This window comes from Lacerta agilis, chromosome 6, assembly GCF_009819535.1.
Source record: "Lacerta agilis isolate rLacAgi1 chromosome 6, rLacAgi1.pri, whole genome shotgun sequence".
NCBI classification, from domain to species: Eukaryota; Metazoa; Chordata; class Lepidosauria; order Squamata; family Lacertidae; genus Lacerta; species Lacerta agilis.
Genome location: NC_046317.1, coordinates 57,450,981 through 57,477,972, shown reverse-complemented (window position 1 = coordinate 57,477,972; position 26,992 = coordinate 57,450,981). Strand labels below are relative to the sequence as shown.

The following is a 26,992-nucleotide window of genomic DNA, read 5'->3' as shown; positions in this document are numbered from 1 at the left end:
GAACTGCTAGGTGGGCAGGAGCTGGGACTGAGCAACGGGAGCTTACCCCGTGGCAGGGATTCGAACCGCCGACCTTCTGATCAGCAAGCCCTAGACTCTGTGGTTTAACCCACAGCGCCACCTGGGTCCCTAATCTAGTCAATAGTGTACATCTATTTTGTTTTTTAGAAAAGGCATCAATCCCAGGGTGGTACTTAATAACAGTTTTACTAAATTTCTGTTCTGAAGGCCATTCAAAGGGATGCTCATGAAATATCCATCAGGCCAAGTGGGTGTTCACATATGCCTTCCAAATTGCCTTTTCTTGTCACAGTGGATTAGAAAAGAGTGCCCTATTCATTGCCTCACTTCTATACTGCAGTGTGGAACTTGAGGCCCCAGGGCCATGCGTGACCCTTGAGGCCTTATCTGCCAGGCCACAGCCCCACATTCTAGTGCCATTGCCTGCTTGAAACGTGTCCTTGAACTGTAATGATACCTCTGTTTTTGCTGGATGGTAAGATATACTTGTAAGAAATCACTGGTGTCAGGGAACTGCTGATGGGCAGGGAGGAGGTACGGGGGCTCTGGCAGCAGCCTTGAATCCAGTGAGGAAAGCAGGATGTGCCTTAGTGGGGAGGAGCGGCAAACAGATAGTTTGGTGGGAACAGGGCACAGGGATGCTACAGAGCCCCGACACGCACCTGGAAGAGCAGAGGAGCAAAGCGCAGTCGCATTTCCGTCTCCCCAGGTGCGTAGAGGGATGAAATGTAAGGATTCTAGGAGGAGATTCGGAATACCGAAACTTTCATGTTGGGGGAGGAACCAGCAGAGGCCACTCCCGGATTCTGGTACGGACTCAAGTGGTCATGAACTCTGAGGCTCTGCTTGTAAATAAACTGTGATATAAGTATCCAGATGCATTGGACTCTTTACTCCCAAGGAGGCACCACAGCAGCCTTACAACTGGTTTTTTACATGGCTGGATTGTGGAACTTTTGAACAGGTGCCTGGAAGCAGTTTTGGGGTGGAGCAAAGCAGACAAACTGAAGATTAAGACAGGATTGAGATTCTGTGAGTGTCTATTGTTTTGAATAGAGGTATTCAACTGGATCTGGAGATATTTAAACTCATTCTGAAAGTCCAAATTTGTAACCTGGGGGTCCTCCTAGACTTATTTATGGAAGCACAGGGAACAGAAGTGCCTAAGAGTATGTTTCATCAATTTTGACTGATGTGCCAGTAACAATTGCATTTCAACACATTGGACCTATTTGCTTCTGAGCCCAAATAAAATGTGGGTTTTGACTTTTACAACACTAAATGTTTTGTATTCAAGTCACTTATCAGACTGCCTATGCCAGGGTGGGAAACCTCCAGCATGTGGGCCAATTTTGGTCTATCAGGTCTGATTTGGTTTGCGAGGCCATTTCCCCCAAACCACACCTACTTGTTAATCAACTGTTTGTTGCTGAGGTAGGATTCAGTCCTGCTGGGCACTATTTTGCAAGTTCTTTCCCTGTGGGGAAAATACTAATAATGCATACTCATCCCCTCCCCACCAGCCTGCAGGTCAACCTTGACAGGTAATTGGAAGCAACCACCTGTCAAAGTTAGCCCATGGGGTGGGGGAGGGGAATAAAGATATTTCCCACTGAGCCACAAGCTTTCTCCACCTTGAACATCTATTGACAATTACAGAAGCCCTGTTTGAATGCTCACCAGTGGAGTCAGGTAGGTTGGTGGGCAGAACACAGAATTTATGACGGTGGGCCCAAGGATACGAAACTCTCTATCATGGGAGATGCAGGCTTTGAAAACATTTCTGATGCAGACCATTTTTTAAGTAAGAGGTTATGGTTTTATTGTGTTACTCTAATGGCCATGGTTTGGATTTTATGATGAATTGACAGATTAAATTAAACCAATTTTATGGTAGAACTTTATTGGAATGATGGGGCCTCCATCACACCTTCACCTCAAGTCCATTTCTACCACACCCCATATTGCTGTCTTAGCAACCACTTGCTCTTTCCCTCATCAGGAAAAAAATGCCAGTGCCTGTTTGCATTTGTTCCTCTAGACAAAGTAAACAGTAGTTGAAATGTGAAAGTTAAAAATGCTTAACATCTGTTGAATAGTGCTCAGCTTTCCTATTGTAAAAGTATGTAGATTCTGCAAAACTCTGGTCCTTGCTTAAGAAATTTGAAAATGCATTTGCAGGTATTTCTTATTCAGTTTCAATAAATTACATACCAGCTATAAGCAGTACGAAGACAAAACCTAGAAGAGAGGGGAAATGATTCTGATAAGTGAGCTTCTCACAAAACTTTAATACTAATTAAAAGAAATGCTCAGTCACATCAGAAATAAATTTTAGCTGAAGCACTGCCAGTGACTATTCATTTCACACTACAGCTGGTGGACATATTTCAGGGCCAGAGTAGATGTGATGCTAGATGTGTCACGTTATATGGGTCTTGTTCTTAAAAAGGAGGCATGGGGGGATTTTTTTGTCCACTTGTGTGGGGTGTAACCCTTTCCCCCTCTGGTACTGTCCTGATTAAAATTACTAGCTCAGTTATTAGCCCCAGGAGGAAAGCACCAAATGGGACCAATTACATGGTATCAAAGGTGTCTATTCCACCTTTTAAAGCATTTTAAAAATATTTTTGTAAGTTAAAACAATGTACAATCACTACAAAAACATTTCTATATATTAACAACAAAGGATAAAAGCAGAACCAGGAGATTACAACTATCTTAATTAGTTACCGCTGAAGGCTAGGAGAATTAAATGTGTTTATTTCACACTTGAAGTCTATCAGGGATGCCACTCGTATTTCAGGAGGGAATTTCAGAGATGGGGTGTTGCCACAGAGAAACTTTGTAAGTGGTGGGGCAAGAGGACTCCAGAGATGCAACCTATATTCAGGTTTGTATTGGAAGAGGTTGTCTTTCAGATATTTTAGTCTCAAAACACTTTAGAGCTATAAAGGTAGAACCAGCACCATGAGTTGAGTATGGAAACATATCTGAAATCATTGCAATTGATGTAAAACCAGCATACTATGGTCTGAAAGCACATACCTGCCAACTATGTTTTGCAGCAGCTGCAGTTTCCGAACACTCTTCAAGGGCAGCCCTACACCTGTAAGTGACCAAGGTATGTGTCACCATGGCCAGAACTATCTTTTCCAGGAAGGTAAGTAACTAGTACACCAGGCAAAACTATGTCACAACCCTGGAGCTGGATTCCTTGTCTTCAGTGGATGAGGGCAAGAACTCTGAAGCAGAAGGGGAAAGACCTGCGGGACCAATCCATAGAAGCACTTCCATCAGATAAGTCTGTGGTGCCAGTGCCACTCCAATATGAGGATATAGTGTTGCCATCTTCACTCTAAGGACTCCATCACAGAGGCCCCAGTGAGACCAGGGTCTCCCCTGCTCCACTGGAGTAGAAGACTGATGGAAGAGGCTGGGTGCCTTTAATTGAAAAGGCACCTTCCAGTGAGAATAGGGCTAGCAATGGGGATGTTGTTGCTGCTGTTGCTGCTGCTGCCGCCGCTGCTACCACTGCTGCTGCTGCTACTATATATGTCTTAGACTCTGTCTGATGCTTGCTGAAATAACACTTCCTCCTCCTTGAGCAAGGTGGGTGGTGAGACCACATCTTACTCAAGTAAAGGAACAATTGGGAACTGACTAAGTACTTGCCTCAAAACTGACATCACATACAATGTAAAGTGTGAGGTGATTGGGCACATTTTCTTATGTGGGAAGGGGGGAGTTAATGCTGCTACAGACCAAATTTGGAACCCTGGTGGAGCAAGTTTGGCCAGCAAGCTAGAGGTTCTCCACCTTGGTCCAATTCATTACTCCAAAGATCTACACGGTCACCTCAGTCCTGACAGTTCTTAATATCCAAAAAGAACAAGGATCCAGTGAACAGGTAGTAAGTCTCAAGCCTCCAAGACACTTCTCTACATTGTAAGGTTGGAATACGTGACTAGATATCATTGCAAATCCATCCATCTTTCTTATCAAACTCTGACATCCAAGTATAATAGCAATTTTATCCACAAAATGAAACACAAACTAGGTTTATGACAGTGTATGCTCATGCATGTAGTAGTTCCTTCCCCATCTGGCCATTCATTTCTGTTTATAATAGTCTAGTTTCTTTTTCAATGTGGCTTTTCATTATAAAATGAAATGTAGGAGAATGCTATTTGCTTGTAATTGGTTTTAAATATTACACTTCTTAAAGAGTTGCTAGAATGGAAATTTACTTCAGATCAGGAATGGGGAACCTATGGACCTTCAAAGATTGTTAGGATTTGTTAGGAGTTGTAGTAGTCCGGTAACACGTGGAAACCTCATTCTGGCTTTAGGTTATCCATTGATGTCAGGAACAGGTTCCCCAGCCACCTATCCTCTTTCCTAGCTCACCCACAGGGACTCTTAATTATTACAGAGGGTGCTCCCTGTGGCCTACTGCCAGGTGAACTGCCTATATGCATCAAACTCAAGCTAGTAATAGAAAGAAAATCTCCTATATGAGAAAAAGCAAGAGTGACACCTGAAAAGCGACAGCAGTGTCAGATAAGTGTTGCTATATATCTACAAATTCATACGTACTCAGATAACAAGATGGAAGTTTAGGTGACCATTGCTTCCCACCAATGTAGCGAATCTCAGATGGCCCTGCTAATGTATAGCCAGCAGAACATCGAATAGTAACTGTATCTCCAGGCTCATAGCTGCTTTTCTTCCCCCGGATTATTTTTGCATTACGGATAGACAGGTAATAAATGTCTGGTGAAGTTCTAACTGAAAACACAAACTATTATAAACAAAACAAAGCAACACTAAAGCTCACATTATTTTCCAAATATTTCATATTTGAGCTTAACAAAGTGTTGTTGTGGTTGTGTTGGAAGGGCTGTAGCTCAGTGGCAGCACACTTACTTTGTATGCAAAAGATCCCATGTTTAATCTATGGTATCTAGGGCTGGGAATGCCCCCTGCCCAAAATACTGGAGAGCTGCTGCCTGTCAGTATGAGTAATACTGACCTAAATGGCCCAATAGTCAAATTATTTGGCACTTTCCACAATGTCTCAAAGCAGCTTCAAGATTCACATTTAAAAATAAAGACAGTCATACCTTGGGTTGCGAACGCTGCGGGTTGCGCTTTTTTGGGTTGTGGACCGCGCCGAACCCGGAAGTACCATAATACATATGCGCAGAAGCACAAAATGATGTCATGCGCGGATGCGCCGAATCACGTCACGCGCATGCGCAGATGCAGCACTGCAGGTTGCAAACGCTGTGGGTTGCGAATGTGCCTCCCGTACGGATCACGTTCGCAACCCAAGGTATGACTGTACAGCAAGAAAATACAAAAAGTGATCAAAAATATTGTAAAAATGATAAAACCTACCACAGCCAACTAAAAATTACAACTACAACCAGGCCAAACATGGTCTTGATCCCTACAGCATGATTCCATTTAACTAACAGCCTAGATAAACAGTAGTGCGTTAGCTTGGCATCAGAAAGCTGACAGTGATGGTGCCGGGTGTGTTTCCCAGGGGAAATCATTCTACAAACGAGGAGTGACCACTTAAAAAGCCCATTCTTGTGTTGCCACCTCCACCTCCCCCAGAGGTGGGTACAATGAGGGGGTCTCTGATTATAACTACAGAGTCCATGAAAGTTCATATGAGGTGACGAAAGTCCCTAAGGTATTGAGGTTCTGAGCAATGTAAGGTTTTATGGCTCAAAATTACCCATCATTCTTCCTCTACCATCAAGTTGTGAGTAACAAAGTTCATTGAGTTGTATTTCTTTTTATATTGATCCGATTTGATGTCTCTCCCATTCTTTCAGATTCTGGAATTGTAGTACATACAATAATGAGCAAAATAACAACCCCACCTGACTGTTTTTCAAGGAATGTTTTGCTGCGTATACCGGTACTCCCAGATTAGTTAATTCAAAGGGAAAGGATGCAACACTCTGCTTTAATCCCATGTAATACATTTCCTTGATAGTAGGCAGACACCATACTACTTTAAATAATTGTTCTGATTAGTTCTACATTTCCCCAAACTATCCTTTGAACGTAAGGCAAAGCAATGCCTTTTGAATCCAGTAGCAATTAATCAGTGCAGCTCCTCTTGCATTATATGTGAGCACAAACATAGGGAGGTATTAAAGTAGTAGCACTATGATGAGGTATTAATTTTGTGGCAAATAAACACAGAAATCACCGCCCGTTAGGCACAGGTCAATATGCAGTGGAGACACTATTTAAAAAAATAGTATGTGGGGGGAAATGTCAATAGATTAAAATATCTCACTTATTCATTTTACTAAGCACATCACGTTATAGAATTAGAAATCAAAGTACTGAATCATTCATTATACACTACTATTCAACTTATAGACCACTATAGGAAAGGAGCAACTGTCTAGAGCAGTGGTTCCGAATTGGGGGTTCACGGATCCCAGAGGGTCCATGGCACCACTTACATAACAAAAACATAGATCAAATCATAGAGATATCAACATTTTCAAAAGTATGGGGATCTGTGGTTTGGCTTTTGAAAAAGAGGGTCTGTAGTACTTAGCTAATTGGGAACCACTGGGCTAGGGGATAGAACCTGATGTGAATACCCCAAAGCTATATTTATACCTACAGAAACATGCTTGCACAGGAGGATGCCAGGAATTGTAGCCTTGGCATGCTACTTTCATCTCCATGGTTTCATCAGGAAAAGAATACTGCTTATTACAGGTTACAACAACAATTGTTCCACTCTGATACTGATGTCGCAATGGATGCACAGTCCCACTTGGAATTAATGGGGCACCGCATGATTCTGCATCAACTGCAACAAAGAAGTCCCCACAAAAATTGTAAAAATAAACAGTGTGTTCCATGAGGGAAGATGAAATATAAATGTAAACCAACAAACTTCTTGTAGCTAACTAAAGATGAGAACTCACAAGAGGGAAACTGAAATAAGAACTGGCCCTTTATAAACAACACCCATTCCTCAAAGTGCATTCTGCCAGGATGTCAAATATTCTTTTAACCATTCAACAGTCACACATACTTTGTTAATGCTATCCAACATGATAAAAGTGGGAGAGAATTTGGGAGATGTCCCTTCTGATGTCAGACTTGAATTTATAAAGTGAAAATCACATGTCCACATTTAGTAAACCATCTTTTATCACTGACTGAGGAAACATAATTGCTATTTGAATGCTTTGATATTCTTACTTTTTTTACATGATGGCAGCGCAGGATACCAGCTACTGTTCGCTTCACATCTAATCAAATAATTTCCCATCAGAAAGTATCCAGTTTTGCATTCAAATGTAATAGTGTTGCCATATGTATACGAATGTCGAAATCCCCTTAATATTAATCCATGTTCAACTACTGGATCTTCACATTTCACCACTATAAGCAGACAGGAATATTGAAGAACAAAAACTAAGAAATAGAACATTGCATATAGTTTATTTACATTTTCTCAAATGCCAGTATATTCTGCTGAAGCCTTATTAAAACGTTAGTTTTCAAAAAAAAAAAACCCAAAAAACAAAACAAAACCAAAAACCTGATAATCACTGTCTGGCTATACGTTACATTGTGCCCTATATCTTCTATGTCACATGTTCTCTACAAAAGTTGTTACTACCCTGGATGTTTAAAATAAATAAAACTAAAACATGGTGTCACTTGTATTAGAATTGCTGATCCGTACTTAATGTTTAAGTTAGTATTCCGAACAAATACATATATTTAGGAATATGTGCACAAAAGCTTATACCCAGAACAAACTTAGTTGGTCTCTAAGGGGCTACTGGAGAATTTTTTAATTTTTTATTTCGACTGCATCAGGCTACCTACCTGAATATATATAGGAAATAATCCATTAAGGAGATCACAGGTGGGATCTTCTAGAAACCTCTCCAAGTTTAATAATTTATTAGCTCGAAGTGCTAATAAACATATGGTGACAGATCCAGTACAGAAATGCTAAACAGATACTATGGAAGGCCGATCCATCCACTGACCATCAGACCACAAAACATGATGAATGGATATCTCAAATGTTTAGATTTTACAAACAAAACAAAAATGACTTTATTCACAGCTTTAGTCATTATGATCTTTTAAAAAGAAACTGAAGCTTCTCTCCCAATGCAAACAGAAGCCATATAAGGAAACAAAGTGTGAACCCCACTCCCTGCGCGATGATCGTGGATCCAATTTATCTCCAGGCCCCTTTGTGTGTATAGCCTGATAAGAGATTCAGTGAAGGGTTAGGATTTGAGCAAACTAATAAATTCATGAATTTAGCCAAAGCTAGGAAATAATACTGGCTAGCTTCCTCATGAGAGCAGCCTGGCAATGGCTTGCTGGGGGTGTGTCTTGAAGAAACAAAAAGCTAATAGTGGTCTGGTTTGTGCAGCCATGCAGGTTGGCCAGACCAGGTTGTTACAGAGATACATGGGGATGGCACTGAATCCAATGCTGTGCGGCTGGGAAGGACAAGCCCCTCTTGAGATTTAAATGTTGTCAACTCTCTCTCCATCAAAAACCAGGTGGTAAATATGTGTAAAATAAATCACATTTCTTAAAGTCTGTGCTATGCCTCATTCTGAAGGAACACAGGCTGTGGTCAAGTGCCCCAAACCCTATAATCTTGCACCCAGCAGAGGTCAGGGTGAAATGTAAAACTGTCATTGTGGGTACCCTGACTCCCCCAAGTTTCTGTGTGCCCTGACCCCCTCTACATTCCTGAGTGGTGGGGTTTAATCAGTGTTTTGATTAATATGGTGAGCTAAGTGGCATTGGATTTAACAGTGCAAAAGGGAAGCGAAATTTATTTTCCAGTCCAGGGCATCACCTTGGCGGAGAGGGTCATGCTAGAAGCGAAAAGGGGTGGGCTGGTTTAAAATTGGAACCTAGAAACAAAACCATATTCTCTCTGAAAAGTAGCAGAGAAGGAACGGCCTGTAGAGCTAATAATTTGCTAATACACATAACCAAAATCAGGACCACTAAGATAGCCAGTTTATACAAAACCTAGAACTGGGGCATAGGCATGGGCATAGCCAGGGGGCATAGGGGGACAGCTGCCCCCCATAATAAATAAAAATCAATGAAAATACTTAGCAAACTGATGTTCTGCCCCCCCCCCAAAAAAAATCCTGGCTACATCCATGAACTGGGAGTGATGTATATAGCCCAGTGGTGGCGAACCTATGGCACGCGTGCCCAAGTGGGCACGCAGAGCCCTCTCTGTGGGCACGCGCGCCATCGCCCCACTGGTCTAGGCCCTGCAGCGCGAGGGCGAGGGGGCGGGTGTCTCAAAGCACTCCGCCCGCCCCTACCTCTTGCCAGGCGGTGGAACCTTGTGGCGCGCGCGGCGTCGGCGTGTTTTGGGTGCCACACTCCGCGAGGGAGCCCCACGGTGGGGCCGAGAAACACTGGGATGTGGAGGAGCAGCGCCCGCGCCGCCTGGTGAGACGGGGGAGGGGGCAGAAGGGGGCGGCCTCCCTTGCAGGGCTGGTGTCGCCCTCCCCCCCTTGGGGGCCCCGAGCCTCGCCCGCCCGCAGGCCCTCCGCCAGGCCTCCCCCTGCCCTGAGGCGGATTGGCACTTTGTGATAAATCATTGGGTTTGGGGTTGCAGTTTGGGCACTCTGTCTCTAAAAGGTTCGCCACCACTGATATAGCCTCACTGCCTGTAAACATTGGGGCTTCCCCATTCACTTCTGTATAGCACAAAAGTGAAATGCAATGTTTACTGAGATAGAGCACAAACATAAAAGGAGAACAAAAGTATCTCTGTCACTCACTCCACACATAAAATATCATTAAACAACTTAGGGATTCTGAACGTGAACAATGAAGCTTAATATCAATACAAAGCCAAATAAAGGGAGGGACAAGAGGAAAAGTATACAGCTATCTAGAATAAAGTTCCCTTTTAATATATCATGAATCAAGAGTAAAAGAAAATGCAACCTTTGCATTTAGGGGTTTTTCCCTTCCACACTCCTTTAGTATCACCATCCATGCCACAGGAAATAGAGTGTGCTCCAATAAGAGAGAAATTATAATTGCAAGTGTATGTTATCACTATTCCAAGAGCATAAAAAGAGGCTTCAGTCCCATTGTGAGATCCATGTTGAATGTTTGGAGGAGTTGCACAGAAGACACCTAGAAACATGTCAGAAAAAGGACATATGCATAATGCTATAATGGTATTATATTTTGGATGTTATTCAATTCTTGATGCTATAAAATATTAAAATTTATTTAAGCATATTGTTGGTTGACATCCATCTATCTTGAGAGACAATGGAGTGTGCCTCCAAGGGCAAAGTCAAACTACTGTGTTAACAACACTGAAGTGACCTCCCCAGAGTGCAAGCCTGGGCAGTGTGTATACAGGTCCTGTGCTGCCCAGATGACAAGTAAATTTCTATTTTATTTTGTGTAATGGAGGCAAAATTGTAATATTAGACCAAAATTGGGGGAAACCAATAATTACTCCTCTTTAAATAGTTCTTTGCAGAGTCATACATATTGGAATTTACCCACAGAGATAGCTTCTTCTGGAAAGCTCTAAAATGATGAGAGAGGGAGATCACTCCCTGGTTTTATAGCTGAGCAAAACTAGTTCAGGGAACAGTAGTTCAATCCCCAAATGGAAACAACTATCCCTGTTTCAGGGAGGGAATTTTTACCTTTTAATGCCCCCATCCAATTTTAAAAGCACTCTTGCCAGAGAGTAGAGGTACTCTCTCTTGGAGAGGCTTTCTACTGGCCATTATTCTCCTCCAAAAAAGATGCAAGATGATGCTGATGCAAGATGTAGCACTGTGTAACATTGTCACAGTGCCTCCTAGGAGAATGACTGCCTGAAGGAATGCTCTCAAATTCCTGTGCAGCTACAGAGAACATTAGTTATTTCCCTTCAAAAATCTTCCCCAGATTCAGTGCCATTTTAAAATCATTTTTAAATGGTGCTTGCTGAAGCATTTGGACAGTAGGGGAGTGGGGATACAGCAGGCAGAACTCTGTTCTGGTTGCTCCCTTTACAACAGGCAGCATTTTTAAATGGTTAACAAAAAGATGCTGTCACAGCAGGCAACATTTCATAAGTGTTAAAGTCAAAAGGGATAAAAAAGAGAGGAGCAAGCCTCTACTATTACCATGGTAAGTACTTCTCACCGAAAATGCTTTGTTCCCAACCCCAACCCCCCCCCCCCCGCCCCCACAAATAACTGAAATCTGGAACTGGCTACTTATTAACTGGATGGTCATTTTATCTCAGCTCTGGAAATTCACAATACCCTGATTTTATTACCTTTGCAGAGTCTCCCATGTGGAGACTAGAGCTAATTCATCAGGAAGTGGGTATAAAAGTGTGCCAGGCATACAAGCTCCTATGCCATAGGGTTGCCACACATCTGGGAAATCCTGGACATGTTCTCTTTTGGGGGGCCAACATGCCCATCTGAGGGGATTTTTATATTTTAAAGGAAATGCCCGTTTTTGAGGGGGGTTATTTGTTTATTTATTTATTGTTTGTTTTGGCTCAGGCAGCTCAAGCACAGGTGGCTCTGCATGCCACAGCTGCTGCAGCCTAAACTGGGGAAACAGGCTCATGGGTGCAGGTACTCTGCATGGTATCAGAGAAAGGGAATTGTAATCTGGAAAAGGAAACTTGAGAGGAAGGAGTAGGAAGTACTTGAGCCATAAGATCCCTGCCTTTGTAACCTATCCTAATAATATCCACATGGCATGGAAGGCAAACTGAGTATATGGATAAATAATAATAATCAGGGACCTTACTGTGAGTGTCTGCTACAAATTGCCAAGCCAGACTGAAGACTTGGGATGATGCCTTCCTAGAGCAGATTATAAAATATTCAAAAAGGAGATATACAGTAGTCATGGGAGACTTCAACTGTCTTGATATCTGTTGAAACTCAATTCTGCCAAGAATTAAGGTTCAGCAAATTTATCAATTTCCTCACTGACCAGAGGCGTGTGAATTGGGGGACTTGCCAAACGTCTCTGATAATTTATTGCATTCATAGTTTGTGGCAATATGCCAGTGACAAAGAGGTATGAAAATATGGAATAATTGAGGATGAACACAAAATGAGCCAAGGGTATCTATTTCGAAGCGCATATTCTAGGTTCTTTGTGGATTGTTGTAGTTGCTAAAACACAGAGAAAGCTGTTTAAATAAATAATATGATGAAATACCTACCCTCTAGTCCACAATACTTTATATTTCTCTAACAGTCTAACTACACGTTTTGTAAACTGCACAGCTAGCAGCTATTGGTGGATACCAAACACCGCATTAAAAAAAAAACACCACCAATGCAGTCTTCTTACATGCCAAAACACTCTCCCCGCTCCCCCCCCAACCAAAGCATTCCTCGAGAAACTTCCCCATGCGCGCTTACTCCGGAGTAAACGCAGCAGGTTCGGCAGCCTGGCAGAGCCAGTCGCCTGAGGCTGTGGAGCCGTGTTTGTTCTGCTTTCAGCGGAGGGGGTGGGGGACGGGGCCTCGCAGCCGAGCAAGTAAGGGCACCTCGGCGCCACCTGGCGGGCTGCGGGGGGACATCCGCATTTACCTCAGGCGCCTGGAAAAACCCGCCCACTCGCCGCGCTTTGTGAAGCCTCTCGTTGCACGAGGGGAGACGGCGGGAAGGCGAGCGGACGGGGCAAAGGGAGGCTCAGCGGCTGATAGAGGCTCTGTCGTCGCCTTCCTCCATCGTACTCACCCGTGCTATCCTGAGTCAGGGACCACTGAGGGAGCAGCAGTATCGATATTCCTATTAACCAGAGAGCCCGCAGAAGCCCCCACGACGGCCGTTGCATAGCGCTGACCTGAGAAGACGGCGACGAGTCAACTGCGCATGCGAGGGTGCGGGGGGGGGGGGAGAACGTTTGGGAAGGAACTGCGCGGCGGTGGCGAGGCGCGCGTTCTCTACGTTTCTACGGGGCGCATCCACCCCGAGGTGGCTCCCATACGACCTATTTAATAGCTCCTTTGGAGCTGGTACTTCCTTGTTACGTCTCCTGCCTCTCCAGTCCCGTGACACCTGCAGTAGCTAGTGCGGACAGTTGGTAGCTGATCATTCACGGTTGTCTTCATGTCCCTGTATAGAGAGGAGCACTTTCCTTGTAGAAATCTACCTTGTACGAATATAGCTGACATATTGGATCTTTCATCTATTCTAATTTTAGTTCTATCCATCCTTGAAGAGTGAAATTTTACTGATTTTCAGTAAAACAAAGATTTAACTATGTTTTATAAGAATTCTAACCAATTATTAAATGCTATGTCTACTAGAAGTATTGTGAGAGGCTTATGAATAATTTAGAACAATCAGTGTAACTTTATTTAAAGCATTTTTATACTAGTTTATTTTTTAATCCAGAGTTGTTACATATTCTAACATGAACATACTACACCACAGCCACCCATGCACAATTATTAGGATTGTCCCACCACTCCACTGCCTGTGAACTGTTGGCCGTATGCTATTTCTAGTGTAAGAATTTCTACAAGTAAACAAACACACATTGCTTCTGTCAACTCCCCCTCTGAAGCCTTTCCTCAACTGAATGCGAACACTATTATTTTTATTCACCTAACATGTAAAATGGAGGTGCCAAATAAATAAAAAAGGCAGAGAGCATGTGCTACCAGCATATGTGATGTTTAAGATCCTATAGGAACTGTAACAGAAGCAACATGGAAGACAATTGTATTTTTCCAGGAAGAGAAGGTAGGAGGGGATGTGTAGAGATTAATGGGCTTGACAGTTGTTTCTTTACTTCATTGCAGCTGTTCTCTAAGGAACAGCAGAAGTAACACAAAGACAGCCTGAAGGGAACAGACACAGTTGTACTATTCTGCTAGAGCAGTGTTTTTCAACCTTTTTTGGGCAAAGGCACACTTGTTTCATGAAAAAAAATCACGAGGCACACCACTATTAGAAAATGCTAAAAAAATTAACTCTGTGCCTATATTGACTATATATAAAGTAATTTTTCAATTTTTCCCACGGCACACCAGGCAACATCTCGCGGCACAATAGTGTGCCGCGGAACAGTGGTTGAAAAACACTGTGCTAGAGGAGCAAGTACCTATAGAGAGAGATGTGTGGTTCTTTACAGAATCCATGACAATATTGTGAACATCTCATGTAGAATGAATACTGCCTGCACATATCTTTGATGCAATGGCCATTAATTGGTTGTAGTCTGCAATCTACTTTCAATCTACTAGAAGAAGAAGAGGAGGAGGAGTTTGGATTTGATATCCCGCTTTATCACTACTCGAAGGAGTCTCAAAGCGGCTAACATTCTCCTTTCCCTTTCTCCCCCACAGCAAACACTGAGGTGAGTGAGGCTGAGAGACTTCAAGGAAGTGTGACTAGCCCAAAGTCACCCAGCAGCTGCATGTGGAGGAGCGGAGACGCAAACCCGGTTCCCCAGGTTATGAGTCTACTGCTCTTAACCACTACACCACACTGGCTCTAGTTTAGATGTAACAGGAAACAGGGGCTTTAACAAAACATGGTCTTAGCACAAAAAGCAGCATACAGTAAAAGAAAATTGAAGTGAGCAGGAAGTATGCAAGTATAATCCTTATTCTAAAACTGCCAAATTATAGTTTATTTAGCTGGGATAGTTGCATTTAAATTTGCCCAAGCCTAAGTCATAACTATATTTAAAAAACTACTGGTATTTAAAAAACAATAAAAACATTTTTATTATTTTACTGTAATTTTATCATAAGTTAGAGTTGACATGTATCCTGATATACAAACTAATCATTACTCATAAACCTCACGCTCATCTACTTGCCAACACACAGCACATTACTCACACTCATCCGTTTTTACCTTTTGTTGTCTTCATCATTATCAAATTTTGCAAGTTCTCAGGAGTAGGGAACCAGCCATCTGTTGCTACTGCTGCTTATATTATTCAGGAAAGTCCACACCTGAAGCAGATTAGTCTGCTGCAGTTTCTCCTGCTCAGTTTTTTTTTTCTGGTCTTGTTCTCTGCCTAGCAGCTGTATTGCATAAAAGGCAATGATAGCCAATGCAGCAAGGCAAATACTTTGTTCTTATGTATAAAATGGGTTGAAACAATACAGTTTCATTTCACTACAGATTACAGTCTATCTAGTTTACCCACTATATTTTACATATTGAAGAATTCTGATAAATCTCTTGATATTTGCACCCATTGAATGTAAGCAAAAAAGGCTCAAAGTGGCACAGCGTCTAATAAGCATTTTAAAATGTTGAGATTTGTATTCATGTATATGCTTTATTTCTTGCAAAATAATATATACAATACAAATTCAACCTTAAAGTATTTGATTCACATAAGTACAAAATTCTCTTCAGAATTTACAGTTTATCCCTTGTAGCTTTAAGGAAGTGGTCATTGTAAGCCTAAAAAGAAAATAAACCAATTTAAAATATTATACAACAACACTGATAAGTTTCTAAAATGAAAAGTGACTTTAAAAGAAGCAGCTGAGTGTAGCACAGCTAAATCATAATGAGCTGTGCTGGTGTGCTTAATCAACAGCAGAACTACTAAAATGTACGGGCATATGGGAATAAAACTATTTATAAAATCAGGAAATTCTTCCAAATGTTTAGTAAAAATTTCCTTGCACCTTGAACTTGTTGATAATGCATCATCTATGTAACAGGGTTTTATCATGTCACCTGTTACCATGTCTCTTTTCTAGCCTAAGCATACCCAACAGTTATTTGGGACTGACAGTTAAAGCAATGGGGTCTGAGCTCGCCAGAGGGCAAACAGGTGAAACTAGCTATGAAACGTAAGTGAGCACCTATAAACTTCAAGTGACACATTGGCATCAAGTGAAGCTTTGGCATGTGAAACATGATTTCTGAGGACCTCACATGGGGATGCAGTATATGCCGATGGCTGGTGCTATGCTGGAAATGCCTTGTTGACCAAGATGTGCAGCAATTATTGTGTTGCATTTTGTGAAAATTCTGTGAGCTGTGGCTAAGAGCTAAACACCAAAACTCTCAACTGAAAGCAATGGTCTGGAAGGAAACACAAATGCTTTGGTTGAATTGAGATATGAAAGCAGACATATTTTTGGTCTATTGAAATAAAGCCTGACTTGGTAAGGAGAAATGGGAGGATGCTGGAAAAAACAGCAATCTAGAACTTTTGGGGGTTTATGAAAGAAGAAAAAACACAAAGTGTCATGCATCTGCAAGTGGTATATTTCTTGGCAATGGGGAAATTCTTTGAAGGGTACAAGCCTTTGTACCCTGAACTCTGGTTCTACTGCCCCATTGCAGAAGAGTTTTTAAATCCTCCTCTAAAGCCAATTATGAAGATGGAGAATGACAGAACCTTACATGGCTCTGGAGTCACAGTCCATCATATGATTAAAGGTGTAGATTTCTTGCTTTGCAAGGCAACTAGCCTCATGCTAGTTGTGTGAGCCCTCCCCTGTCATCTAGGAGATGCCTGAAGGAGAGGACTTCTCCCATAGATAATGTTGATGCTGAGATACACAGGCATGCACTGCAGATTAAGAATGTGGCATTAGGTTAAAACTTTCAAACCATTACATCCACCTTACATCCCTTCTCATTTGTCTGAGCCAAATGGGATTGTACATCAAGAGGAACAATAGTTAAACCACATGCATGGAAACTAGTTGACAAGCTCTCTCTCATATGTTTCTCCAATGTGCAAATAGGTGCTGCAGGGTCTCCCATATTGGCTGAGAGGGACAGTAGCCTGGACAGTAGAAGAATAATGAACAGAGGCTTTTATCATGTATAAATCCAGCAGAACCCAAGTCAATGGTCTGTTTCCCTGATACTTTTTCCCCTTGCTTGCATCCTGAAAATACGGCAGTCAAGTTAGTTGAAGTAGGTGCACTCCCTCACAGTCAAAGGAGCTGCCTCCTTGACATGGTCTGGAACTGAAACTAGTGTTAATACGAAAGTAGTAAGACCAGACTCAAGTGATGTAGCAGTTGTCAGTGGCCTGGGCCCCAAAGTGCATAGTAAGGCTAGAGGGGACTGTTACTGTGCTTGCAACTGTATTATATTGGAGAGGCCTGTGAAGAATAACTCAATTAACAGCAATGAAAACCGCAGAGTTTGAGTTCAATCGCAAAGCCAGTTTTTGTGGGTGTGGGGAATGGGTGACTCCAACAGAGAGAGTTTGCTCTTACAAAGTAAGTCAAAGGCAGTAGATATATTTTGGTATGCTGGTCTCATAAAATTTACACAATGAGGTAAGTGTCCAACACCTGCCCCTTTTCAAAGCAGAGAAGGAAACAATTATGAACAAACTTAGTTGGTCTCTAAGGTGCTACTGGAAGGATTTTTTTATTTTATATTTTGTTTTGACTATGGCAGACCAACACAGCTACCTACCTGTAACTGGGACTATCTGAATGACAAAGTTTAAAGGAAAAGAACTGCATAGAGATAAAATAAAACAAAACAAAAAATAGAGATAAAATAAAACAGAAAAAAACTTTTCGAAGATAGGACCAATGCAGTGGTCAATAATGAACCAAGTAGGAAGACAGGGGCATACCACTTTAGAATATATATTAAGGGCTAGAAGCAGACCTGCCACCAAAATGTTTTAAGTGTCTTCTGCAAGAACACCCTTCTGCATATTAGTGTCCTCTAGATGCTTTCTACTGCAACTCACATCAATCCTAGCCGGCTTGACCAATGCTCTGGGATTATGGGACTTGCAATCCAAAGTATCTAGAGGGCACTATGTTAGGGAAACCTGCTCTAGAAAGTTGCAGATGCTGCTCTGTGCAGGCAGAGAACCTATATGAAGGACTTACAGAGACAACATAGAAGAATCATGAGTACAGATGCTGGGGACAAGCAATAGGGGATAGCTATCATCCGTATACTGTGCTTGTGAGCCAGTTGCTCCTAGAGAAAAGGGTCAGACTTGAGGGATCTCAGTTTTACCTAGGAATGCAGTTCTTATGTTCTTATCTTAGACTAAACAAAGAATGCAAATTATTCAGTTTTATGAAATGTTTGTATAATTCATCAATTTAAGAAACAGATGATGATGATGATGATAAAAAAGGTTAGAGGTTTGTCAAGACTTAGTAGATTTTCCAGTATCTAGTAATGTTTTTTTGCTTACCAATGAAGATCACATGGCACCCTTGAGCAGGCACCCTACTTCACAAAATGCCTCATTGGATTCCTTGGAGCACCTTCAGAAAATTGTAGACAAAGAACAGCTGGAGGACACTATGTTTGCCATCCCAGTTTTAGATTTTCAGGTGTTGAGAAGCTTAACATAAGCTTTCATTTATTGTCTAAGCCAATACAATATTTATAACCTTGTGAGAAAACAAAAGGAAAAGGGACAGTGCCCACATACAGGTGTGTGTCATTAAATTTCAGTGGTAATTCCAGTTTCGTAATTGTTTTTAGAGCAGAGAAGAGCTTAACTCTTCCAAAGCCTGCTGCTTCTCTGCTCCGTATCTCTGCTCCCATCCCACATGTGTTCAACTCCGAAGACTGATTTAGAGCAGAACAGTGGTGGGCAAAGCAACCATCTTTGTTTTAAATTTCCCCCTTCTGATGTGGCATTTTTCTTCCAAAAAGTAACTGTTGGGATTGCAGTATATGCATCTGTATCTAAGTTTAAATTGGCCCACAGACCTCTACTCAAGCTGATGCTTACTCTTTAGCTTATGTATTACTACACTTACAGAATTTCCATATTCATTACTTAAACATTGAAAAGTGGAATCTGAAAGAGATACTTACCTGTAACTGTGTAACTTACAGGTGTAGGTTTGAGGAACATTGTAATTAGTGAACTGTCATACCTCCATATGTGCTTATTTACTGAATGACAATAAAAAGATATAACATTAGGGGGAAAATGAACAAAAACGATTCTGGTGTTAAAGAAACCAAGCCAGACATTTCACCGATACAATTATAGTTTTATTTTTTAGAATGATTATGGCTATAGTCAAAATCTTGCCATTTCAAAATGGGCTACTGCATGATATGCGCCATAAAAATGCACATAGTAACACTTACCTGTAGTATCAAGGGTCTTACGCTCAGTCCACAAGAGAAAAAGGACTCACACAGAAGGTTCCTGTGGGATACAGCACTATGAAATTCTACTTGTACATTTGGTGCAGTGGCCTTTGCTGAGCATCTCAGCAGAGGACTGCCTCTGTCTTTTAATATGTACAGGGGTATTTAGGGTAAAAAGAACAAGAAGGAAAAGAAAGAGAAAATAAGCAGAATCTACCCAGTTGCCTTCACTGGTTGGTCCCTCCTCACGCAGAGATGATGTTGGGTTTGCTTCAGCTGCTGTTTCCTTGGTTGTATTAATGGGAAGCTCACTGTTGGATTGGGTAAAACTTACTAGCTTCTCCTGCTGCCTTCCATTTTCTTTCTGGTATTCTAGCTCAAATTTTGCCATTGACTCTTCCAAGGTCTCTGGCAACAAAATACTTTCTTTGGTTGCTGCTCTCTCTTGCTCTCTCTTGCGCTCTCTCTCTCCTGGAATGATGCTGAGGAATAGAAGTGTCAGGGTAAATCTGATTAAAAATCTTTGGATTTTTTTTTTTAAATCACATGGTACTGAAATTCTATCATTGCATGTGCCAGCTGAGCTTTCATTCCAGAGAAGACCCTTTCCTCATTATGCACATTTCAGCTGACTGAGTGCCTGTACATAATATATTAGGTATAGACAGGCACATATATAGACAGGATAATCCTTCAGGTGCCTTGTTCCACGAAGAAGCATAAAACAAGTACTTGGAGTTGGGCCTAGAAACAGGCTTGGAGGCACAGGCACTGCAGTTGCTGAAACACTAGTATAATACACAATCCCAGTTAGCAATCCTGCAGCCACATTTTGAATTACCTGAGGTTTATGAATTGCCACCTTTTCACATATTGGGAAGCTACTTTATACAACAGTTTCCCTAAAGGTAAGCTCACAGCAAGCTAAATATATGGTTTCACATTTGACAGTGTAGGCTGATATATCAGTAAGATGCTATGTGTGGTATGTGACCCTTAAGTGTTACTATATATTTTTAAATATTTTCTTGATTTTCAATTATAGTGAAACAAACCATAATAGGTGTGTGTGTGTGTATCTCCCAATGTGCAAAAAACAGTAGTATTTTACTATTTGAACACCCATATCTCAGATCAGCAACCCAGTCACGTCATTCATAGGAAAAACAAATTTTGCACTACAGTTCAAATGATACAGCATGGACTGTTTCCTCTACATGGAGATAATTTCTCTGTTGTTAATGTATAAGGTAGACCTTAGAAATTTAAAAGAAACAGGAAAGGGGGAAATTGATAATAAGAAAAAAATTACCTTTGTTGTGAACAACATTTCCTATGAACCATTTCACTTGCCACAAGCACTACAGGGATTATGCATGCTAAAAAAGAAAAACACAAGAAAAAAAGGCTCATGAAAGTCCAAGAAAACCGATATACAGTGGTACCTCTGGTTATGTACTTAATTCATTCTGGAGGTCTGTTCTTAACCTGAAATTGTTCTTAACCTGAAGCACTGCTTTAGCTAATGGGTCCTCCCGCTGCCGCTGCACCGCAAGAGCACAATTTCTGTTCTTATCCTGAAGCAAAGTTCTTAACCTGAAGCATTATTTCTAGGTTAGCAGAGTCTGTAACCTGAAGCATCTGTAACCTGAGGTACCACTGTACAATTAAAAACAGCCATTTTGGAAATTTTATCCAATGTTACCCAAGGCATGAAAAAAATACTTCATTACTGAATGCTGTTAACAACAACCTGACATTGGTGATTACTAGACCAATTCACTTACTATTAGTGGCAAAGATCGGTGAGAGGCAGGACTTTTATGTAAATCATCCTACCAATGTTAACTCTAAGAAAAATTAATGGGCCGTTTATTCATCACTCAGCAGATTTGCTTGCAGAATAGTTACCAATCCAGTCTTCATTGAGCAATAGTTCTGATTTGTTTATGGAGAGGTTTTGCAAGAATGATCATTCGTCCTGATTTGCTTGTGGGGTGTTTAAATGTCTTCCCACAAGTCATTCATGCATCACACACCTACCTTTCAATGCATTTCCCAGTTACCTTCCAAATAATAAAAAGTCTGATTGTTTTTTAAAGTGTAGGCTATTTGTTGATACTTTTAATCCATGTTAACTGCACCAACTTACAGTTGGTGGTATGCAGTTGCAGTATTCTGCAAAATACTGGCAGTCTAGAGGCACACAACCAGTGCTATTTTTCTAGGAAAAGAGGTGCCAGAAATCACCATGAGCACCTCCCTTGTTCTCTTAGAATGGCCATGGCACCCACCCGAGAGGTGCCGGAACTGAGTTCTGGTGAGTTCTGGCTGGAAAAAAAGCCCTGCACACAACTTCATTTGTTCTTTGTGGGGAGGGGTGTGTGCAAAATACTAATTTTCTCTCTAAGTAGTTTAAAACTGTAACTCAAAAAGAAACAAAACAAAACCTACAAGTTACTTGCAGGTTTGAGTTTAGACAATAATGACCAAAGAGTTGAGCACTGGTGAAAAACTTCTGAAATGTGGAGGACTGTGAACACAGCTGGTGCTTTGTATATGTTCTGAAGAGTGACCTTACATAATTCAGGGTTAACACAACAGTGAAAAAGATGGGGAAAACATCTAGGGGCATGAACCATGAACACTTTAAATTCACCTGATTTCAACAGTGATAGTTAAGCATAGGCTTATATCTCTCTTATAAAATAAACTTTAAAATGTGTATTTCTGGCTGGAGAGTGCCATGCTTTCTATTTTGTTATTGTGAAAAAATATATGAACTGGTATAAAACCTTGGCATGCAAACATTTATAATGAATCTTTATCTTTTTCCCATTCATATTCAATAAATTACATACCAACTATAAGCAGTCTAAGGAAAATACCTAGAAAAGAGAGAAAAGACTAATAATTGACAGATTACTTATTTAGACTTAGCCACATCAGAAATGAATTATAAACTGAAGTACTGGAGCTCATTTTACTGAAGTACTGGAGCCCAATATAGATCTCAAATCACGTGGTGAATTTGAACACAAGAGCACTCACTCCTCCTGTGTTTTCCAGCAACTGATATCCATTTTTAAAAATAAATTCTATTAGAGTTTATAAAGAGAAATACAAAATTTGATCTCAAATATCTTTTTTGTCCAACATTAAGCTAAAAACATGACAAAAAAGTAAAGAGAGAGAAACAAGAAAAAATAAATAGAAAAGAGCTTTCAATAGTAAATAGAAAAGATAAAGTTCAGAGATTAAAGAACTTCCAATTCTTTATCTGTCCGCTATATATAAACAATAAGCATTTCATCTATTCCAATGTAACACCAAACAAAACCACTTTCTATCAACAAACCTTATCTTCAATCCCCCCATCCATTATTTATTTTTATTTTCCATGCAAAAAGTCTATGAGAACTTTCCAATCTTTAGTAAATGTCAACAATGACTTTTATCTGATTAAACATGTTGATTTTGCCATCTCAGCTGAGTCCATTAATTTAGGGTTGCCATATTTCAGAAAGTGAAAATCCAGACCCAAATGTTGTTTCCGACGGCCAAATCCCAGCAATCTGGGAAATTCTGAACATACAGTATGGCAGCCCTAGTTAAATTTTAAAAACCATTCTTCCATTGTTGATAATGATTAATCTTTCCATCTTTGTGCATATAATAGTCTCACCACCGTAATCATATATTGAAACAAAGTTCCATAGTCCTTTTCTAATTGTGTATCCATAAGTCCAAGCAGGAAGAGTTTCAGCCAGCAACTGATGTTCAGAAGTATTGCTGCCTCCAACTGTGGAGGGCAGAGCATAGCCACTGTGGTGAGTAGCCATTGGTAGACCTCTCCTCCATGAATTTGTCTAATCCACTTTTAAAGCTATTCAAGTTGGTGGCCATCACTGCCTAGGGGAGTGAATTTCATAGTTTAACTAAGCACTGTGTAAAGAAGTATTTTCTATTATCTGTCCTGAATCCTTGAGCATTCAGCCCATGAGTTCTAGGGTTATGAGAGAAAAGAGAAAAAAACTTTTCTCTATCCAATTTCTCCATGTCAATTTTTATAAAATTCTATCATGTTGTCTCTTACTTGCCCTCACTCTAAATTTAAAAGTTGCAACCTTTCTTCATAGGGGAGTCGCACCATCCACTTGATCATTTTGGTTGCCTTCTTCTAAACCTTTTCCAATTCTACAATATTTTTTGAGGTGAGGTGACTGGAACTGTACACAGTATGCCAAATGTGGTTGCACCCAATATTTATATGTTGCCATTATAATCCTGGTAGTTTTATTTTCAATTCCTTTCCTAATGCTCCCTAGAATGGAATTTGCCTTTTTCATGGCTGCCACATACTGGGTCCACATCTTCACTGAGCTATCTACTATGACCCCAAGGTTTTGCTCCTGATCTGTGACCTCCAGTTCAGACCCCATGAGCGTATAGGTGAGATATTTTTTTTGTCTCAGCAGGCATGACTTTATACTTGTTTACATTGAATTGCATTTGCCATTTTACCACCCAGTCGCTCAATTTGAAGAGGTCCTTTTGAAGCTCTTCACAGTCTCTTTTTAAGGACCCTGAAAAAATTAGTATCACCAGCAAACCTGGTCACCTCACTGCTCCGTCGTAATGCTAGACTGCTTATGAAGAAGTTTCAAAGCACTGGTTCCAATACTGTTCCTTGGGAGACTCCACGTTCTACCTCTCTCACATTATGGTTCCCTCTCTAGAAACCTAATGGATAACCAGTATTGGTTAGAGTGCTGCTGTTGTGAGACTTATTTCCTTACGCTCAGTTAGTATATATGCATAATTAAAAGTCTCCAGTGACTTTCATTCTAATGAAACCAAACCTGATGTAAGCACTGGCACCCCCAACATCACTTGGCACTCAGAGATCTGGGGATACATTAACAATATTTTCACAAATATTATACTTACTCAGTTTACAAACTGGAATACTAGGTGACCATTTATTCCCACCAATGTAACTAATCGTAGATGCCCCAAACAAAGTATACCCAGCATAACATTGAATAGAAACTTCATCTCCAGGGGTATAGTATTGTTTCATCCCTTGGGTTATTCTTCCATTATGGATATAGAGTTCAGAAGTATCTGGTGATGTTTTAGCTGAAAACACAAATAACTATTATAAATGATAAAGCAATGCTTTGTTTCTTTGTACAGTGGTACCTTGGTTCTCAAACTTAATTCATTCCAGAAGTCCGTTCCAAAACCAAAAAAAACCATACTTGTGCAACTTGTGCAAGATGCATAATGTTCTTCACCAAAAGGTTAAAAAAAACCTCTCTGATGTATATAGATTTGGAATATACCAAGGGTTTAAGCATAAGAGTGTATACAAATATCTTCAAATTTAATAGGAGAGCTGACCTTAGCCTATCTTGTTCATGACGTAAAATGATGTCAAACAGGATCCACTCTAGCTGGCACCCTCCTCTACGCTCTCTCCCTTCTCACAGATGTATTCAGACTGTTTTCCCAAAATGGTAGCTTTGAGCAGGGGAAGGAAGAAGCTTAATTGTTTCCAAGATGACACCAGCCATAATGGCTTCTAGGCTTTTGGAGCAGCTACTCCAGAAAACATGCTCATAATACATGGATTTTGCAGATTTTCTCACTACTGCATGAGGCAAAAGTTGCAAGGGTAGCTTTGGATGGTCCCAACATTTTCACCCCTCTAAAGTAAAGGTAAAGGCCCCCTGACAGTTAAGTCCAGTTGCGAACGACTCTGGGGTTGTGGCGCTCATCTTGCTTTACTGGCCAAGGGAGCCAACGTTTGTCCGCAGACAGTTTTTCTGGGTCATGTGGCCAGCATGACTAAACCGCTTCTGGTGAAGAGCAGCACACAGAAACACCATTTACCTTCCCGCCGGAGTGGTACCTATTTATCTACTTGCACTTTCACATGCTTTCAAACTGCTAGGTTGGCAGGAGCTGGGACCAAGCAACAGGACCTCACCGCGTCGCGGGGATTCGAACTGCTGACCTTCTGATCAGCAAGCCCTAGGCTCAGTGCATCCCAAATTTGCTATCTGAGGCAAGGGACTGAAACTGTTTCATCATCAGAGTGGCCCTGTTGTCTCTTCCTCCTGGGAGGAAGGCCATGTTTGCAAAGCTGAGTGTGACGTGTCTTATTAGATACTTGGGATAGCCAGCTTTAAAGCAATATGATTGCACCTTATCTTAACTTCACCCAAAAAAACTCAACAAGGTAGTTATCTAGTAATATACACAGCACTCTGCTTTCCAACATGACCTAAAAAGCCATTGTTCTAGTTCCACCCCAGTCCTGCATTATGAGGAATGAGAGGATTCAAAGACTATAGGTGTTTGCCCCAATAGGATTATACAAGGGGAAGGGATGTTGCTCACTGCTCAAATCCCAAAGGAAGTGTTTACTTGATAGCAGACTAGGTACTGCATCACTTAAAATAATTATTTGATCTACTATTATTTTTATTTTTAGAACAGCCTCACAGGGCTGTACATGGGGGTGAAGAATGACCATCTGTGATTTACATAATGGGCAACATCTACCGGTATCTTGGCTATGGAGCAACTGAGGAAGGAACATATTCGTGTGCTTCTCAAACTGGTTCTATACATACCCAAACACAGTTGTATAGAAGGATACCACTGATTGTAGCCTTGGCATCGCACACTCATCTTTGTGGTTTCATCAATGAAAGAGTAGTTTTGATTGCAGTACACATCAATGACATCTCCAAGTTTGTATTCAGATAGCAATGGATATACATGTCCTTTGGGCACTACTGGGGCACCACAAATATGTGGAGTAACTGTAACAAGAACAATAAAACTGCAGAAGATAAAAATTAATGTCTGTATAATACTAGCCTTGCTTTTATAAGTCTGTGGTAATGTTGTAAGTTCTTAAAATAATTGCCAAACACAGGATTTAGGAGAAATTGAGAGTAAGGTTTTATTGCTGAGCAATAAGGTCCAGTGAGTCACCTCCAAAATCTGGACGCCGAGTCAATGGTGTCCAGAGGTTTTATAGATCTCTTCATATATTACATATTCATACATTGCAGCAAAATTAAACCAATAAGCGCTGACATCGCCCTTCCTTTTGTCCTTTTAAAGATTACTTCTCTTTTCTTATAATTAGTTACATTTATCATATTAGGCGTTCCTATGATCTAAGCTTTATGACTATCTTGTGACTATGAGACAATGGGACTACATGACACCAATTTGCTTAGTTAGATATATTTTGTTCTGCTAACTCAGCTGTAAGTCAAGTTGTAACCATAATATCATGTATCTGGATTTTTGAGCGTGTTAAGAAGATAAGGCACAAAACACAGTTTACTACTGATTCCTTCTTGGCCAAACCATGCAAACCTTGTTCCACAGTACACAAGAGAAAACAGATCTGATTTTTTCTGAAAATTATTTTAAGTGTTTTTTGAGCAGTCACACATAGGGCAGACTTATAAAATAACCACTTGACCAGTTGTGGTGATGAGTAAGAAAAGCTCACAGGCAATCAGGTGAAAAAGCGTTATCTTTTCAGACACAAATGAATAACCTACATCTGTGTGACCACTGAGGCTACATATACTCTCTTTTAAGGTAGACATGTTAATAGATTTATTTGCAAGGCTGATTTCAGAATGTGCACATACTAGGTGTGCACATGGGAAGGTTCCAGAACTTTGAAAGAAGGAAACATTCCCATGTCATCCTCCTTGGCTGTCTAATTCATAGTGGCTAGAATTCAAAGTGGTGCTAAGGAGTTCACTCTATCAGCACATTTC

The 26,992-nt window shown here is 40.8% G+C and overlaps 1 protein-coding gene and 1 long non-coding RNA gene across 2 annotated transcripts in view; both read right to left on the bottom strand.

The window, feature by feature from the left end:
• Window positions 1-26,992, bottom strand: part of CR2 (complement C3d receptor 2) — a 54,287-nt gene that overhangs the window by 2,702 nt on the left and 24,593 nt on the right. Inside the window, exons 6-16 of the mRNA XM_033153972.1 lie at window positions 25,817-26,008; window positions 24,123-24,314; window positions 22,034-22,060; window positions 20,485-20,551; window positions 19,422-19,654; window positions 18,888-18,968; window positions 10,036-10,230; window positions 7,276-7,458; window positions 6,686-6,877; window positions 4,621-4,812; window positions 2,236-2,262 (exon numbers count right to left, since the gene is read on the bottom strand). Of these exons, the coding sequence (XP_033009863.1) occupies window positions 2,236-2,262; window positions 4,621-4,812; window positions 6,686-6,877; window positions 7,276-7,458; window positions 10,036-10,230; window positions 18,888-18,968; window positions 19,422-19,654; window positions 20,485-20,551; window positions 22,034-22,060; window positions 24,123-24,314; window positions 25,817-26,008 (1,581 nt within the window). The remainder of the gene's footprint in view (window positions 1-2,235; window positions 2,263-4,620; window positions 4,813-6,685; window positions 6,878-7,275; window positions 7,459-10,035; window positions 10,231-18,887; window positions 18,969-19,421; window positions 19,655-20,484; window positions 20,552-22,033; window positions 22,061-24,122; window positions 24,315-25,816; window positions 26,009-26,992) is intronic.
• LOC117048721 lies at window positions 15,365-18,546 on the bottom strand. The gene is made up of 2 exons (XR_004426875.1): window positions 18,253-18,546; window positions 15,365-15,512 (listed from the first exon to the last, which is right to left on the bottom strand). It is a non-coding gene; the product is annotated as an uncharacterized LOC117048721 (long non-coding RNA).